Below are 16,310 nucleotides of genomic sequence, written 5' to 3'. Positions count from 1 at the left end.
ATAACACAAAACATTTTGTCAAATAACAAGTAAATGTAATAAAATAATTTAATATAAAATAATTTAATCTTATAAAGTTACATCATACACATGAATATTACAATTGTCAGAATTAGATTGTGTAGAAATAGAGCTATATACTATTAGTCAGAAATTTTAAAAAAAATGGCCTAGATGATAAATCGTAATTCCAATTAAATGATTTGATTAGCCTTGTTTATAAATAACTATTTCAAAATAATGTATACTAAGCTAAACACTGTCAAAATTAAAATAAGACCATCTGAAGTAAAAAAAAAAAAAAAGAAATGAGTGAGCATTTGTGGCTGAAAAAAATAAAAATAAATTAGTTTAAAAAAAATGGTTATTTTACTTAGAACCTGAGAACCACTCTTGTAATATGAAGTACACTAATTATAAACATAAAAGTAAAACCTGTTTTTTTCATAGCCTTCTGTTCTTAAGTTAATATGTTTTTTGATTACCAAAGAATGTACAATGAGACAATTTTTCAAACTCCTTTTGAGATAGTAATCTCTTCAACTGGATCCAATGCGAGTCATGTGGTAGCAAAGTTTTATCAACAATTTCTCTTCAATAAACCACTTGATATTTTTTTACAACTCCTTCAGGACCTAATCATAAAATATCTTTTGACGGCCCTGCATATACACATTTCATAGTTACTGAATGAATTACAAGGAAACAGTAAGGTGCCGCTATGTTCCCAAACTGGAACCAAACAATAATGGACGGAGATGTGCAGTCTAAATAAAACAGAGACATTGACTAGCTACATAAATGAAGTAGAAAACAATGTGACATTAAAAGTGGAAAGAACAAGAGTCTGCTACACAAACTCATTCATGGAGAGTTAAGAATTTCCTTTCTTTTAAGCTGCCCCCCTCCTCCAAGCTTAAGTCTATATACAAGAGATACTTCTTCCTCATTGAAGTAAAAGTACTACTGTTTTACATAGCTTAATAATTACTCATGTTATTCGAGTAAACAGGCTATTTTAATGTTAAAGAGAAAACTTAACAAAAAAATGAATTTTATTTCTAACAGATGAAATGTTCTCAGGATTTAAAAACAATTTCTTTTACAAAATCAGTAATGAGGCGTGGTGGCTAAGTGGTACAGCACTTTTATTTCAATCCCAGGGGTCTCGGGTTTAAATTCTGGTGAAGACTGTTTATTTTTAATTCAAGATTTTTAGGACCCGCATTGAGTCCACCCAACTAAAATGGGAACCCAACATTAGTGGGGGAAGTAAAGGAGGTTGGTCGTTGTGCTGGCCTCATGAAACCTTTGTTAACTACTGCATACTGTGTTAACTATAGGCCATAGAAAAAGATGACCTTTACAAAGTCGCAAAGTCTGAAAGGGATACAAAAAATCATGAATGAATTTATAGCTGCATAATAAATATAAGTTTTTGATACTTAAGTTTGTACAGTTCAGAAATACAAAGAAGGTGTATGTAAACTTACATTCTAAGATGTAAAAAAACAATTATTAACTATGATTATAATTCCATAAGTATAGAACTCAATATTAACTTTGTATTGCTACAGCATATTGTATTAAAATGCTAACACATAAAACACAAAAAGAAAGTATAATCAATGTTAACATGTCAAACAAAAAAGTGTTTTTCATCGTGACAGTATCACAGAAACAGCTTTGACACATTGAGCACTTCGGCCCAGACAATTTTCTGCTATTCTCATAAGTACCATAAGTACACATTTTTTTTTTTAAATTATAATTACATACATACAAAAAATAGAGGTAAAGTATTGGTCAACAATATCATACTCCTGCCTATTTTGGCACTGGGCAATAGAGCTTTAGTACAGCTCTAAGGGAAGAGAACTGAACAAAAAAAATGGTGAAGACAAAATTTCAATTTTGGTGTTTATTCTGCAAATGAACAAAATTAGCTAAAAACTTTTCAAGGGAAACTACACAAATATAAATACCAATTTTGATGTGATCAAGTGATTTATGTATTGGCAGTCTAAAGAAAACATTTCAGATCTGAGCAACAGGGAGGCTAAAGACAAAATGTGAAGCATCAGCTGATGGGACAAAAGTTGCAGGCTAAAATCAACAGTTGAATCTTGTAAGTTATTCATCTTGTGATTTTAAGAGTGGGGAAAAAAGACACAGAATTGAAAGATTCACATACAAATGTACTTTTTATACTTTGTTGTTTCTTAAATTGACAACAATGTAAAATATGTTCTTAGAGTGACACCGTGGCTAAAGTACAGTCATGACACATTTGGCAGCCACTTAAGACTGTAAGATGGGACATAGTTCCATCAAGGAGAAATCAAATAACTTTAATATTTATCTTTTTTTATTTATTTCATTAGTTCACATTTCATCATAGTCAAAACTTCAGTGTCATGGGTTTGATCCCCATACTGGCCAATATTTTTCTCTGGATTTTTTCCATGAAATATAAGGTACGAATGTTTAGTTTAATTAAGTATTTGAACATAAAGTAGGAAGTTATCTATAAATAATGTGTATACAGATATTACTTGTTTAGACTCATTTCAGAACATTGAAAGTAAATGAAAAAAAATAATTTTTTTAAAGCTTTTGTTAATGCTGACATACACACACACACAAAATTACTATAAAAATATGAGTCATCCATCCATCCCAGTGGCGCTACTTCAACACATCCTTCCATTCAGATCTCTCCTGTGCCTTTCGTCTCCACGCCCTAACCCCAAGCTGTTGCAGATCTGCCTCCACATCATCAATCCATAAAAAATAATAAAAATATGAGCATAAGAGAAAACAATGTGCAATATACCATTGTGTTGTTTGACTAACATGTACTCACACATAAATGTACTAAAACATGCTCAGCTCAGATGCAGACATACACACCACCAAAACAACAAATACATGAACCTGCTCAGCTCACACGCATCCATGTCATACACTCTCAAAGTAAGAAATAAGGAATTTTGTTTTGGCATTTTAGCATCAAAGTTGAAAAAAATTGTGCTAAAAAATTCCAGAAATTAGTTTCAAATGGAAAATTGGGCATGTACTAAAACACTTCTGGCACAAAGCTCCTGTGAAAAGTTCTAATGAAGGAAAGGTCTAGTCTTGCTGAGGACACCAGTTACTGGAGGAAACATGATAAAGTAACAATCCTCTCACACTAGAAGTAAACACAATTAACTAAACATTCTTGGCCTCATAGATATTAGCCTTTTATCCTACATGTCAAAGATATCAGCATAAAAAAAAAACAACAACATATCTCTTCAATGTACAAATGCTGCAAAGTGTATAGATTTCATAAATTGTACAACTCATGAAATGGAATGTCCGGAAGAAGAAAAAAAGAACTTTTTTTAAATTACAAATTATAACTAATGATTAGTTTGTTTTGTATTCAAGGACACTTGGGTGACACCCTATAGATATGATGGAATGTGTTAAGTATTTGAAAAAAATTAAAACAAATGATTTAGAAATACTTTACAAAATATTCAACTTTTTGTTCTCAGTGCATTTTGGAAGAAAATATTTTGGCAATTCTTTTAGCTTCCTCTGCTGATGGAGGCTGTTTGTTTTTAACAGAGACTGGAGCTGCTTTCATTTTGGAGTTGGTCATTTTGCTGACTAATTCAGAGACAGCTTTGGCTTTGTTTTCAGCTCGCAAGTCATCCTGGCAAATAGAAAGAATGAAGCAGAGGGATGAAGTTCAATGATAAATGGCCTTTAATGTTCATGTGTGCAGAGAGATGTTCTACAGGCAGATAGAGAAGTGGGAACTAGAACATACCTGATTTATCTTGGAAGCAGCTAAAGTGGCCATTTGTAAAGCCTTGATGGAGGCTTGCATCTCTTCACTGGGCATGAAAAAATTGGGTAGGCTTTGATTATCTGATACAATATGGTGGCCATTCATTCTTTCCTTTGCTTGATCTGTACTGCTGACTTCTGTGTGTTGGCCGTTGGTCAGGACTGTGCTGTCTGTAACATTACTAGAGTTATGGTCAGTATAGGCAGAGTCATGAGTACTGGCTGAATCATTAGCATTCTCTGAGACACCATTTAGTTTGCCAAGCTGAACTCCATTAAGCTCTGGCTTGGCACTGTGTTGGCAAGCAATATTATTGCCATCAGGATTTTCTTTAGGAGGGTCTAAAGCTTGTAAAGAGTTTCCTTTTGATTTACTAGAGCTATTGGATTTCCCTGAACTGGAAGCTGAGTGTAGCGATGCCCCTTGGGATGTACTAGATATTTTGGAAGTGTAACTTTTATGTGACAACTTTGACTTAGCAGATGATTTGCTAGCACCTGAGTTTGGACGAGGCGATGATGAGTTAGACTCAAGTTCCACGTTGGACAGCATGTGCTTCACTTTGGAAGGAGGACTTTCTTCTAGAGTGTCTGGACACGTGGACGCCAGTTCCAAAGTGAAAGGGAATTCATCAGTAGCTCCAGAGTTCAATGGCAGTGAGGACACCTCACTAAATGTGGAGCGTAGTGTCTGACTGGTAGGGGCAGAGGCTGAACTGATGGTAGAGTGTAGAGTAAGCCCAGCTTGTAGAGTTTTACTTTGGGCTGATGAGGCTATAGTGCTTGTGAATTCAACTACAGACAACAGATTTTTAGAAGTTTCTACCCTTGCTTCATCTGGGTCTAAAACATTCTCTTCTTTTCTCTGGACAACCTTTTCTCTCTGTTGAAAACCTATTGGTTCATTAAACTTTGATTCATAGTCATCAGCATAGAAATCTTCAACGCTCTGTTTTTTCACCCACATACCTCTTGAAGTTTCTTCATCACTAGAGTCCCCAGCTTCTACTTGCCAAACATGATTTCCCCTGTCTGTGTCTACTCTAGATGTCATCCCCTCATTGTCTTGGAGGGAAATGTCATGCAACTTGAGCCTCATATCCTCTTCATCTTCTATTGGTTTAGAGTTGTAAGCTTGGGGATTCAACTCTTCATCTTCACTTCCTGTCTCCAAATCTTCTTCTTTAGAATCTTTTCTGCTAACTTTTCTCCTGTCTTGATTGGTAGCCTCCAACCAACTCTCTAGCCTTGCTTTGCCAACAAGGTCTGCTCTTTCCTGGAGCCATCCATCAATCGTTATATCTTCCACATTCCCATCTGCATTCATCAGCAGATGCTGGTTCTTCTCAAAAACCTGTTGGAAAAAGCTGTCATTATCATCAGAGCACCAGATACTAGTGCCATCATGAGCATTCTGGTCATGAGCATTTACAGTGGGTGAAGATGCTGGCATCCTGTCAGATCTTGGCACTGCTGCTTCATCTGGCTTCACTCCAGACTTGTCATTTAGGGCAAGCACTGTTGACATGTTGTTCAAACTTCTTGGAATAACTTCCACAACATCCACCTCTTCATCACTTTGAGCAGACTCTCCTTCCTCTTCTTCTTCAGCATCCAAAAGTTCCCTATAGCGATGATAGCTGCCATATTTTCCTCCCAGTTCATCTTCCTCCTCATCCTCAATGTCACTCTCCTCTTGTTCTTCCCTGACAGCCTCATGCTGCTCAGACCTAGCAGTTGTGCTTCCACTCTGACTCTGCTTGGATTTGCTAGGGCTGCTAGAACTTTTAGAACCTACATTTGATGCCTTTTCATTGACTCTTATGGAAAAACTTTCAGTGGCATTGCTCCTGTTGGTGCTAGGCATGAAGCCATGACTATTGCCTGAGCTTTCAGAATTGTCCATAGGTGGTAACAGTGTCTGAGTCTTGCCAACAGCGTTGGTCAAAAAGCCCCTTTCCAGTGTTCCAATGTTAGCCTCATCTTGTGGTATTATAGTCTCGTTGTAGCCTGAATGCAGTGTGGACATATTGTCACTGGTGGTGACATTCTTATCACTGCGGTGACTATCTGGGACATCATCTCCACCAGATTTGTCAGAAAAGTTCCTGGCTGAGTAGATCCCAGAGTCCAACAACTTGCGACCCGGACCCCCATTCTTGTCATCACTTTTCGCTTCTGTGGCATTTTCCATAACTGAAGAATTACTTAGAACCTGGCTGTGAGTTGATTCCTGAGATGTGGCAACATCGTCATAAGTACGGTGGGATGCACTCTCCCTTGTGTTAGATAAAGATGAAAGTGGATGAATTGTGCTCAGACTTGACTTGGTCCCCATTAGGATATCTCCAGACCTGGCACTGTTCATTTGTTGTAAGCTAGTATCCATATCTGAAGACTGATTGATCAATCTTGATTTAAGTCTCTGAGTTATGCTGTCAAGCTCTTGAAGTTGTCGCCTGTACAAATGTAAAGATCAAAACAAATGTATAATGTAATGTAAAAATCATAAAATTGTACAGTACTTTTTAAGCAAAAATATTATCTTATTTTATTACTATTTACTCTTGCCTATAATTCTAACTTTTTATTGGAAATAAACGATAAATAAAAAGATATGTGTTTTCTGTTACCAGTATTTGTCAAATAATTTTTTTTGTTATATGGCCTCCTTCAGCCGCGAAGCGACAATGGATCATCTCATGGATAATGAGATGAATGCCTGGGCATTAGCTGTGGTCTAAACAATGTCGCCCACACATCAGTTCCCCCCCTCTCCACGCAGCTGATGTATCCAAAAGAAGGCAAGTACAGATAAAAGTTTAGGGTCAGCGGTGTCGCAGGGTCTGCCAGGGTGTAGTACCGAGTGCTGCAAACTGCCTAAGGGTCATATTTCTGATAAGTAAACTTAAATTATGGTCAGACGTACTTGAGGGAAGACTCTAGATATGACTTGGATGAGTCATTGGTTCTAGTTTCTGAAGTAAACTGTGGCTGCCAGTGATGGGTACAAGGTAGCTCTTCATCTTTGGCTGATTAATGGGCAAAACAAATACATTAAAAAAAACTATAAATACTAAAAAAAAAAAAATGTAAGTTTGGTTAATACCTAAATTCTTATTACATATCCTTTTTAGATATATTTTAGTAAAAAACATACAGCTTTACAAAATTTGTGATTTTTTTCTTATAAAATCTTTGTACAAGATTTTATAGCCATTTTCAAGAACCATCAATTTACTTTTTATTATTTATGGAATGGTTTAGAACCAGAAGCAAACAATAGGATAGCAGTAATAGATCCATTACCAAAACTCCCTAACCCTTATACATGTTGAGAATCTTAAGCTCAATCTACAAGATTAGTGTCCAAATGATAAATATTTAAACAATTCAATGAAAAAGTATTACACTAGTTAAAACTTGTCACTAGTTAGTCAATCTATGCTTCTTATTTATTTTTAATAGGTAAAAGATTTCCAGCTTGCTGTAATGATCATACATACCTTCAGCATTGTCAATTGCCTGAGTTGAGCCAGACGCTGCAGTGAGGGAGGTCATTCTCTGCATCACTTGCTGCTGTAAACTCATGAGCTGATGGGCAATGCTGGAGGCCACATCCCCAGTTGTCAGAGACTTTGTTGGCAAACTGAAACTTGGGAGCTACAGAAATAAATTGTTTGCATCAGATGAAACATACTAGACAGCCAGGCTAGTTGTTTAGATTTTAGAACTTACTTCATATTAAACACACAAATGTCATTGGTCAAATTGCTATAACTGTTAATACTGAATTAGTGGAATGTCTACTTACAATGAAACTTGTACTTGGTGTGTTATGGGCCAATCCAGAACCAGCATGATCCTGTGGTGTTATGCTAACCTATCGGATACAATAATAAGCTGGTGTACATCTGCCACTGGTGAACTATTAAAGGTCACTGACTTAAAAATATTAATGTTATAAATAAATCTTTGCAGATCTATCAGATCTGTTGAGTATTAAAAAATCAATGTTATAAATAAATCTTCACAGATCAAACAGATCTGCTGAGTACTGACCTTTATTTGACCTCTACATTGGCCATTGAAATCAATAATGTTGTACCAGCCACAAATTTGATGAAGACCTTTGTTCAGTGGTGACAGATCAATGGAGACAAACCCCAAGACTCTGTCTGTTGATTTATCTAAAACAAGGAAAAAAATGAATTCACTTCCTAAAATTAAGTACTACTACATCTACTATTTAGCATTGCATTTGCTGCCAACTAAAGCACACATGCAACACCTTATCTATAGCATTACATTTGTATATCTTCACTTACCAGGTGACTTTGCAGCGTCCGATGGTTTGTGCCAGACTTTCAGTACAAGATTCTGAAATAATTTAGTTGATCAAATCAAAAACAAGCAAAATATGATATATTCATTTTTTAAAAATTGTCCAAAGGAAAGAACTCCACACTTACAGATATATATATATATATATATATATATCTTAATAATGTAGAAGTTATTTCCCTTATTCAAGATCAAGCTAAATTACTAATTCCCAATAATAAATTGACTAATTGGTTAATTTTTAAGTTGATGTATTATTTTTGCGGTACAATAAATAATTGTTTAAAGTTTCAACTTGATCCAAGAATGGGTGTGGCAGAAATAACATATATTTAATAATTTTGGGGGGATGAAATCCTACATATTTAGTCGTATATTTGAATACTAAAGGATTAATTTCTCTTGTTGGCATCAGACAAATAATTAATTACCAGTAAATAATTGAATAATAGGTTGTTTTTTTTAATTGATTCATGTCTTGAATGAAGAAATTTTGCAAAGTTTCAGCTTGATCCAAGAATGGGTGTGGGAGAAATAATGAGTACAAACTTTTTACTTTTTTTAGAGTGAGCTGATATAAGCTTTTTTTTAAAAAAAAAATACTCACTTGTATTATTATTATTTTTTAAATTGTGTTAGCTATTAAAATGTACCTTATTTTCTTTATACAAGTACTCTGTGCTAAGTCTGGTCTCCACAGCATAGTCCCAGACTGGATTGGAGGAATTGGGAAACACTGGACTACATGTGGGCTTACTTCTCTCAGCACTTTGATAGGAAACATATGTTGTAGGGCAAACCTCACCAGACCTGTGCAATCAGAGACATCAAAGACATTCATGGGAGCTACTCTCTCATAATCATCATCACAGTCAAGCTCTTAGCCAATCATTATTTTGCCACGACTGCAGTTGTAGTTCCCATTGTGTCAACAATTCCCATATAATATAATTATAATAATATGAAAATCATGCTTATAAAAGAAGTGCCAAATGATAAAAAAATATCATGAGAGAAGTAAAGATGAAAGAAATTTCTAGTTTACTAATAAAGTATTTTAAAAAGTTGTGTAAGGTGGATTATCCGAAGATGTTTACTATGGTCGTAACAAGGAGGGAGTCATTGCCAAAAGTGGTAATGGAAATAAGCACTCCACTACATATAAAATATTTCCAATGACATGCATTTCAAATAGCCTCTGACAACAGTCCAACTCCTGGCCTTCATGTGTGGATCATAAATTGGCCCAGATGAACTGTTTATCACTAAAATGAGAAGGGACAATTTTGAGTAACTGGCACCTTAACCAGTAAGCTTAGGGCAGGACTGTTTCATTAGCTTTGGCTGACTACCCATCTAGGAAAAGAAAAAATCTTCAAACCACTTCTGCCTTACAGCTTTACTTAAACATGGGAAAGATTCCAGGAGTCAACCCTGAAAAAAATCAGGAGCCGTAACCCTTACTTATACATAAAGAAACAACATCTGGAGTAGCTAATATAATAATTCAGTGAGATTTGGATGAACTTAAAAATGCCTTTATCAAACCTGTTTCGTTCTGTAACCATTGGTAAATGCATCGCCCTTTCTACAGCAAGAAGAACACCAAAACTTGCTGCTGGATCCTTAGAACCACTTTGATTTTTCTTTGGTGATTTGTCAATAGTAAAATCTCCCATCCAATCATGACCACTCTCTGATTGGTCAGTCTCAGACACAGACATGTCCAGATCTTCATTTGTCTCCTTGTGTTCTGCACTCTGTAGATATATAGCATACTAACAATGTTAATGAGATAATGTTAAGTATGAAATAACACACATGAACACAATGTTTTTTTTAATCTTCGGCTGCCTTTTGTATATTCTGTAAATTTAGCCAACGAATATTGACTGTAATTATAATCGATATTTTTATTGTTAGTAATCCCTTTCAAATGGATTTCTGCTCATGTGTTGTGCCTTTCAGAGTATTGTCATGATGGTCCTGAGCTCACTATTTGCTATTTCACTGCAGGTTTGGGAATGTAAATATCTTCATTTCTGAAGGAACGAATAAAGCAAAAACAAATGTATCTACAAAATAGAGAGAACTATTTCTTGTATCAGAAGTTATTTTTTTACATTAATAAAAAAAATACAAATACTCATAACTTTATAATACTGAAATGCCTTGATGAACTTGGTCTCATTGTTACATATTTAATTCATTCATAGTGAAAAAAAAAAGTTCCCCTTTCCAATCATATGATCTATAGGGCAGATGATGTTAAGGTCATCTGTTTCTTTGACCAATGATTAATGAGTAGGGTGTCATGTGACCAGCACAAAGACCAACCACCTTTACTTTCCCCAACTAAAGTCAGGTACCCATTAGAGTTGGGTGGACTCAGGGGCATCCTAAAAATCCTGAAATTCAAAATCCCATTCTTCACTGAGATTTGAACCCAAGATCCCAGGTTCACAAGTCAAGTGCTTAACCACTCAGAAGTCACTCTTGTCATCTGTAATCTATATACATCTTGCTTAACATGTTCTCACTAATTCATTAATACTAAATTACAGATGACAAGAGTGACATGTGAGTAATTTTTCTAAATAATGCAAAGAAAGGAAATGAAAAAAAAAAAAAAAAAAAAAAATTTAGAAAAGTAAGAAAACTTTAGAAAAGGAAAAACTTGATGAGCTTACAATGGTCTTGATGCTACCACTGACTCTAGAGGTGATGTTTGCTCTAATAAATGCTGACTTCAGATTGTTACAGCCTGGTTTAAACAATGGGTACAGACCACTGGAGGAGAAAATGTGACATTACAAATTTGTTCCAAATTATTGTAACAGATGTCTCATGAAAAAAATAGATTCCAAGTCATACACAGTATGTCCTAGTCATAGTTCTAAACAGCCAAAAATTAAACCAGATGAAAGAATTTAAACTGGACAGTGTACTTTTGTTCACAAAAAAATATTTGTCTACAATTTATTCAATATAAGTAGTATAAACTAATATCCAATATGATGTTTATTATTTGAATTGATTTTGAATGGAAAAAAAAAAAAAACTAGCAGTGACATAAAAGTTTTAAGTTAATCTGGACTGTGAACAAAGACTTGGTCCTAACTAATAACATGAAAAACTGTCATGGAATCCACATATTGATGAAGCTACAAAAAAATCAAACAAAGCATTAGGATTTATTAAAAGAAATTTCTATAAATCAAATAAGAACATAAAACTAAAATGTTATTTAACCTTGGTTAGGCCAATAATAGAATATGCATCCTCCGTTTGGGACCCCTCAACTCAAGAAAACATTAAAAAACTGGAACAGACACAAAATAGAGCAGTGAGATTCATAACAAACGAATATTCACATTTGACTAGAGTAACACTTTTAGTAAAATCACTAAATTTAGAAAGCCTTCAGGACAGAAGGCTCAAAAGTAAAGAAGAAATCATACATAAGACACTGAACCATAATCTTCAAATACAAAAACAAAATTTAATAAAATACTCAGAAAGACACAAAGATAAAGGCACATTCCTCATCCCATATGCTAGGACAAATTTGTACAAACACTCCTTCTTCCCTAGTGCTATTAGAGCATGGAATGGGTTGCCTGAGCTAGCCAGGAAAACCAGTGACTTTGCTGAATTTAAGTCATTGGTTAATATGCATGACTAAATGCATGACGCGTAGGACGTAATCATCTTCTTTTTTGAAGTAACGTCATATTATATAAGATAAGATAAGACATCTACTTTGATTAAATCTGGACAAAATTAGGAATATTACATTTACTATAAAGTTAACATGTCTACTAGCTATGATCAGTATTATTTAATAAATGAATTTCCATAGGATAATGGAATAAAATTTAATTAAAACAAAAAGAGAGCTGTACTTAAAGAAAATTGATTACAACCTCAAGATTTCATTAAGATTGAATTGAAATATGAAAGTAAAGTGAATACATTTGTGAGTCAAAATGTGTGGACAAATATAATCTGGAGTTGGCAGGGAAGGTATAGTAAATAAAGAATCATAGCAAGAAATAAGAACAATTCTTGGATGGGGGCACACCATTGTAAGAAATAATTTTGAAGATTCTTGACCATCTGAGAAGGGGAAGAAAGAAATGCTTACATGATTGGTATTAAAACATTGTTAGAGCGATAGGTTAAAATAATTTTTTGTAAAGTGATGATTCAAAACTTTATTTTTATGCCTAAATTTTTTTCAAATACCATGAGTTTTCTAGCTTTCTATAAAAAATTTTGAAACGTCAAAATATTACTAAATAAGAGTAAAATTGTTAAGCCCTGAAGAAATTTTACCTGATCCTCTGCTGTCCTCGCCTCAAGTCTGTCAGAGACTCAAGATCAAGGTAACAACAGCCAATGAGCTTATCTCTCTGTCTAGGCTTCTTCTCTCTAGCTCTCCCCTTGTCATAAGTGACCCAGGCCTGAATTTCAAGTCTCTCTTCTCTCAAATACCTTCAACCAAAAGAAAAATTATTAAATCTGAAAAGTGTCATCACTAATAAAACATAGCATATAATAAATTTTGCTCTAAATCTAAGTTCACTCCAGACCTCAAAGTCTTATCAGGCATTTGAAGTGAAAGATAGTTAGCCTAGACTTTTTTTGATATTTGATGATATCACAGAACATAGCTAAAATCCACAACTTACTGTAGAAAAAAAAAGGGGAAAAATGCTATAGACCAGGGGTGGGCAAATTACGGCCCACCGGCCACATGCGTCCCGCCGAGGTGTTTTATGCGGCCCGCCAACACCTACAGAAATCAGGTGTGCCCACAATATATAGATATAAAAATGCAAATAAAAATGCAAATATTAAACAAAATATATAAATTATTGAAACTGTCTCGTTATAAAAAGTTTTATGTAAATGAAGATTATGCTTATTGGTTATACATCAATACACTCAATTCAAGACACAATGTCTGAGTGTTGGGTAGGCTTGGAACAAGATAGCAAGTGTAACAACTGATGGAGCTCGATCTTTGACTGAGAACCATAAACTTGAAACAGGAAAGTTTGCACAAAGCTGCATATAATTCAAACAATAACTAGAAAGCATTTAAAAAGAAATAGAAAAAGTAATGAAAGTTGCTAGAGCTAGGGGAGTTAACCACGGGTAGATCTCATTCATGAATAAATAATCCAATGTATCTGCTGGCTTAGCATAGGCAAGGCAAAGGAGAAGAATATAATATGTCAAGGATCAAATTGTTATGTTACTTGAAGGACATTGACTGTGACCTTGTTACCAATATTTCTAATGAAGAGTAGAAGACAGATTTCATGTTTTTTTATAATTTCAATTGCATTGATTGTTTACATATGAAATGTAAATGCATGTTAAATCTTTACAAACAAGGCTTTCCCATTTCTACAGGCAAACAAAAAAAAAAAGAAAAGTTTTTTTCATTTTCCTTTGTTGAAAGGTGAAACTATCTTTAGTGAAATGATTAAAAGTACAAAACTTATTAAGAAAAGCCGATTCAGCTCCAGAGGACATAACTCAAAGCAAAGAGAAGTTCCAGTCAGCACTACCACGGGAGTTTCATGGGTGCCAGAAGCTGCAATTCCACACTTAAAAAAACTTTGCTGCTGTTACAACTATTTGGATACACATACATCAGTTCTTCTTCTTCGTTCTCATTTTACATGTTGGAGGGTTCAGATCAGTAATGCTATATCTGAGATGAACCTCGTAGTGGTTTCTAGATCAGGTAGTTCTTTGAATAGTCTTTGGAGAGTTGTTCGGGTCCCCTGATGTAGTATGCACCATTGAAGGACATGGTCAGCATTCTCTGCTGATGCTCCACAAGGGCAGGCTTCGCTCGTCCCTACATTTAACTTCCGGAACATAAATTGTCTCATTTGGTGAGCAAGCATCTTTAGTGGAAATTAAACAAGTATAATCACTGGTCAATGTTGACTGACTGTAATTTGACAGCAGTCACACACAGTGGTAACAACTAGTAAGATAGTTTCACAGTTAAAAAACATTATGCACGAGTGTAAGAAGTAAAATACTGCACATTAAGTACAACTGTATATTTGTGGGGATATTGTGATATAAAAAGACAACTGCAATTGTAAAAAATCGTAATACTGTGTATATATGAATTAAAAGACATTCTACACAGCAAGCTTATCTTTCTAATATATATATCTGTGCGGCCCGCCATTCCCAAACTTTTTTTAATGCGGCCCTCGATACAAAAATGTTGCTCACCCCTGCTATAGACTGTGGTATCACTGGGAAAAAAATAAAGTGTACAATGGAAGTTGTATAGTAACTAAAGACATTTTTAGACTGAACTAGAGTTGCATTGAAATTGTTTCCTTTTTGAGTAGTGAGTAAAATAATTGAGAATATTCAAATGACCTCAGGTTAACTATGTGATTGAAAATGAAAGATGTAAAAAGGGACATAACCTGCTTGAGTGGGGGAAAAAGTGGCTTTCTTGTATACAATTGTGTTTGTTTATTACTCTTTGAATTTGTGAAATATTTCTTATTGGACTTGTAGATTCCTTTGTGCTTTATTCTTTTTGAAATTATATTAGAATGCAAAACTGTTTAAATAAATCAATACTAGAATGAAATCAATGAAAATATTTAAAAAATTGTAACACTCATTTTATGATTGTTATATACTATATTAACAAGCTGGACAAAAGGAGGGTCTCCAGATATAGATGATGTCAAGTAGCTACCTTAAGTCAGAGTATGTTGTATTCTAAAATCAAACTTCTCATCAACAATTTTTGTATTCCTGATTGACACAAAGAAACTCACCACTGCAGTGGAGCACTGTGGGGGAACATAAAGCTCTGCTTGTGATCCAGAGTTGAAAGCAATGTGCCAGAATGGGAAGTGGTCATCTTTCTGCACTTAGACACTACAGCACCTGAAACAGGAACATTTTAACTGATTATCAAAAAAAAATAAAAAAGGTAAAGTAATTAATTAAAAGCTTTAATGTTTGTATTAAGTCATCAGCAGTGCTGTACTTTAATGTAGTTAAAAATTAGTTTTCTAACTGATTTCAGAGTGCCTAATTAATATCTGTGTTTGTAAGAGTGATTACTTTGCACTGAATAACTAATGAATGATAAAAAGATTTTTACCCCACCTTCTGTATAAATCTACTCAAAGTATATAAAAATTCTAGTTTGGTGATATAGATCCAGACTTCAAAACATTAAAAGACAGTAGTCTAGACTACAATGCTTGATCTACTTAAGAGATATAGTATAAAAGATTCTAGTTTGGTTCAGCTCAACATAAGATGGTGCGCCAAATGTTCCTTTAAGTCTATTTATTTGTTTAACTCATTAGTGAATATATCCAGGAATTTCTACTGATGTGTGTTCAAGATACAGATTTTCAGACAAAATGGATTTTAAGATGATTATTTTTTAAAAAATTTTAACATTGAAACTGGAGTTTTCCCTGTGTGGCCAATTAGCTAGAATTATATATATATATAAACTGTCAACTAAAGCTAATTGTAAAAAAGGCTTGACAGCAAAAAGTCAAACCATTGATTTGATGTTTGTGCCTGCTGCTGACTTTTCTTACAATATCTACATCTCAGGTTATAGGATTTAAACTCTTCCTTACCTTTATCATAGAATATATATCTGATGTAGCACCTAGCTGTTGGGTCTAGCTCTGAGTGACCTGTCAGCAGTGCACTGGCCAGAGGGAAGGACACTTGATCCACACCAACAGTAATATTGTGAACATTGTGATGGCTGTCTGATTTTAAGGCAAAATACAAAAAGAAAACAAATTAATAAACAAGGTTTACATCATTTGCAGGAAAATGCTATTTGAAATTTACCATAAATTGTTTTATAAGTTTTCAGAAAATCTTTAAAAAAATATTTTGTTGTATGCTGAAACAAGTTTCTGCAGCATTAGTTCTGTAGGAAGTTTCTAAAGTACTTTCTAAACTTTTTCTATCCGGAATTTCTTCGAACTGTTTCACTACTTTACTTTTTAGCTAATTCTAAAATGTAAAAGAAACTTGTGCAAGAGACAATTATTATGTGTTAAAAATATACTCTGCTCTTGAAC

At 34.3% G+C, this 16,310-nt stretch overlaps 1 protein-coding gene across 1 annotated transcript in view; it reads right to left on the bottom strand.

Annotated features, from left to right (window-relative positions):
• Positions 1-47: 47 nt before the first annotated feature.
• Positions 48-16,310, bottom strand: part of LOC106050191 (C2 domain-containing protein 3-like) — a 41,781-nt gene continuing 25,518 nt past the window's right edge. The window contains exons 34-46 of the mRNA XM_056039336.1: positions 15,852-15,989; positions 15,024-15,135; positions 12,526-12,684; positions 10,878-10,977; positions 9,736-9,947; positions 8,841-8,997; positions 8,172-8,223; positions 7,906-8,033; positions 7,658-7,726; positions 7,350-7,506; positions 6,773-6,875; positions 3,824-6,302; positions 48-3,706 (exon numbers count right to left, since the gene is read on the bottom strand). Coding sequence (XP_055895311.1) covers positions 3,542-3,706; positions 3,824-6,302; positions 6,773-6,875; positions 7,350-7,506; positions 7,658-7,726; positions 7,906-8,033; positions 8,172-8,223; positions 8,841-8,997; positions 9,736-9,947; positions 10,878-10,977; positions 12,526-12,684; positions 15,024-15,135; positions 15,852-15,989 — 4,031 coding nt within the window. The 3' untranslated portion in view covers positions 48-3,541. The remainder of the gene's footprint in view (positions 3,707-3,823; positions 6,303-6,772; positions 6,876-7,349; positions 7,507-7,657; positions 7,727-7,905; positions 8,034-8,171; positions 8,224-8,840; positions 8,998-9,735; positions 9,948-10,877; positions 10,978-12,525; positions 12,685-15,023; positions 15,136-15,851; positions 15,990-16,310) is intronic.

This window comes from Biomphalaria glabrata, chromosome 8 (assembly GCF_947242115.1).
Source record: "Biomphalaria glabrata chromosome 8, xgBioGlab47.1, whole genome shotgun sequence".
NCBI lineage: Eukaryota > Metazoa > Mollusca > Gastropoda > Planorbidae > Biomphalaria > Biomphalaria glabrata.
The sequence above is the reverse complement of the archived record's forward strand: the minus strand, read 5'-3'. Positions and strand labels throughout refer to the sequence as shown.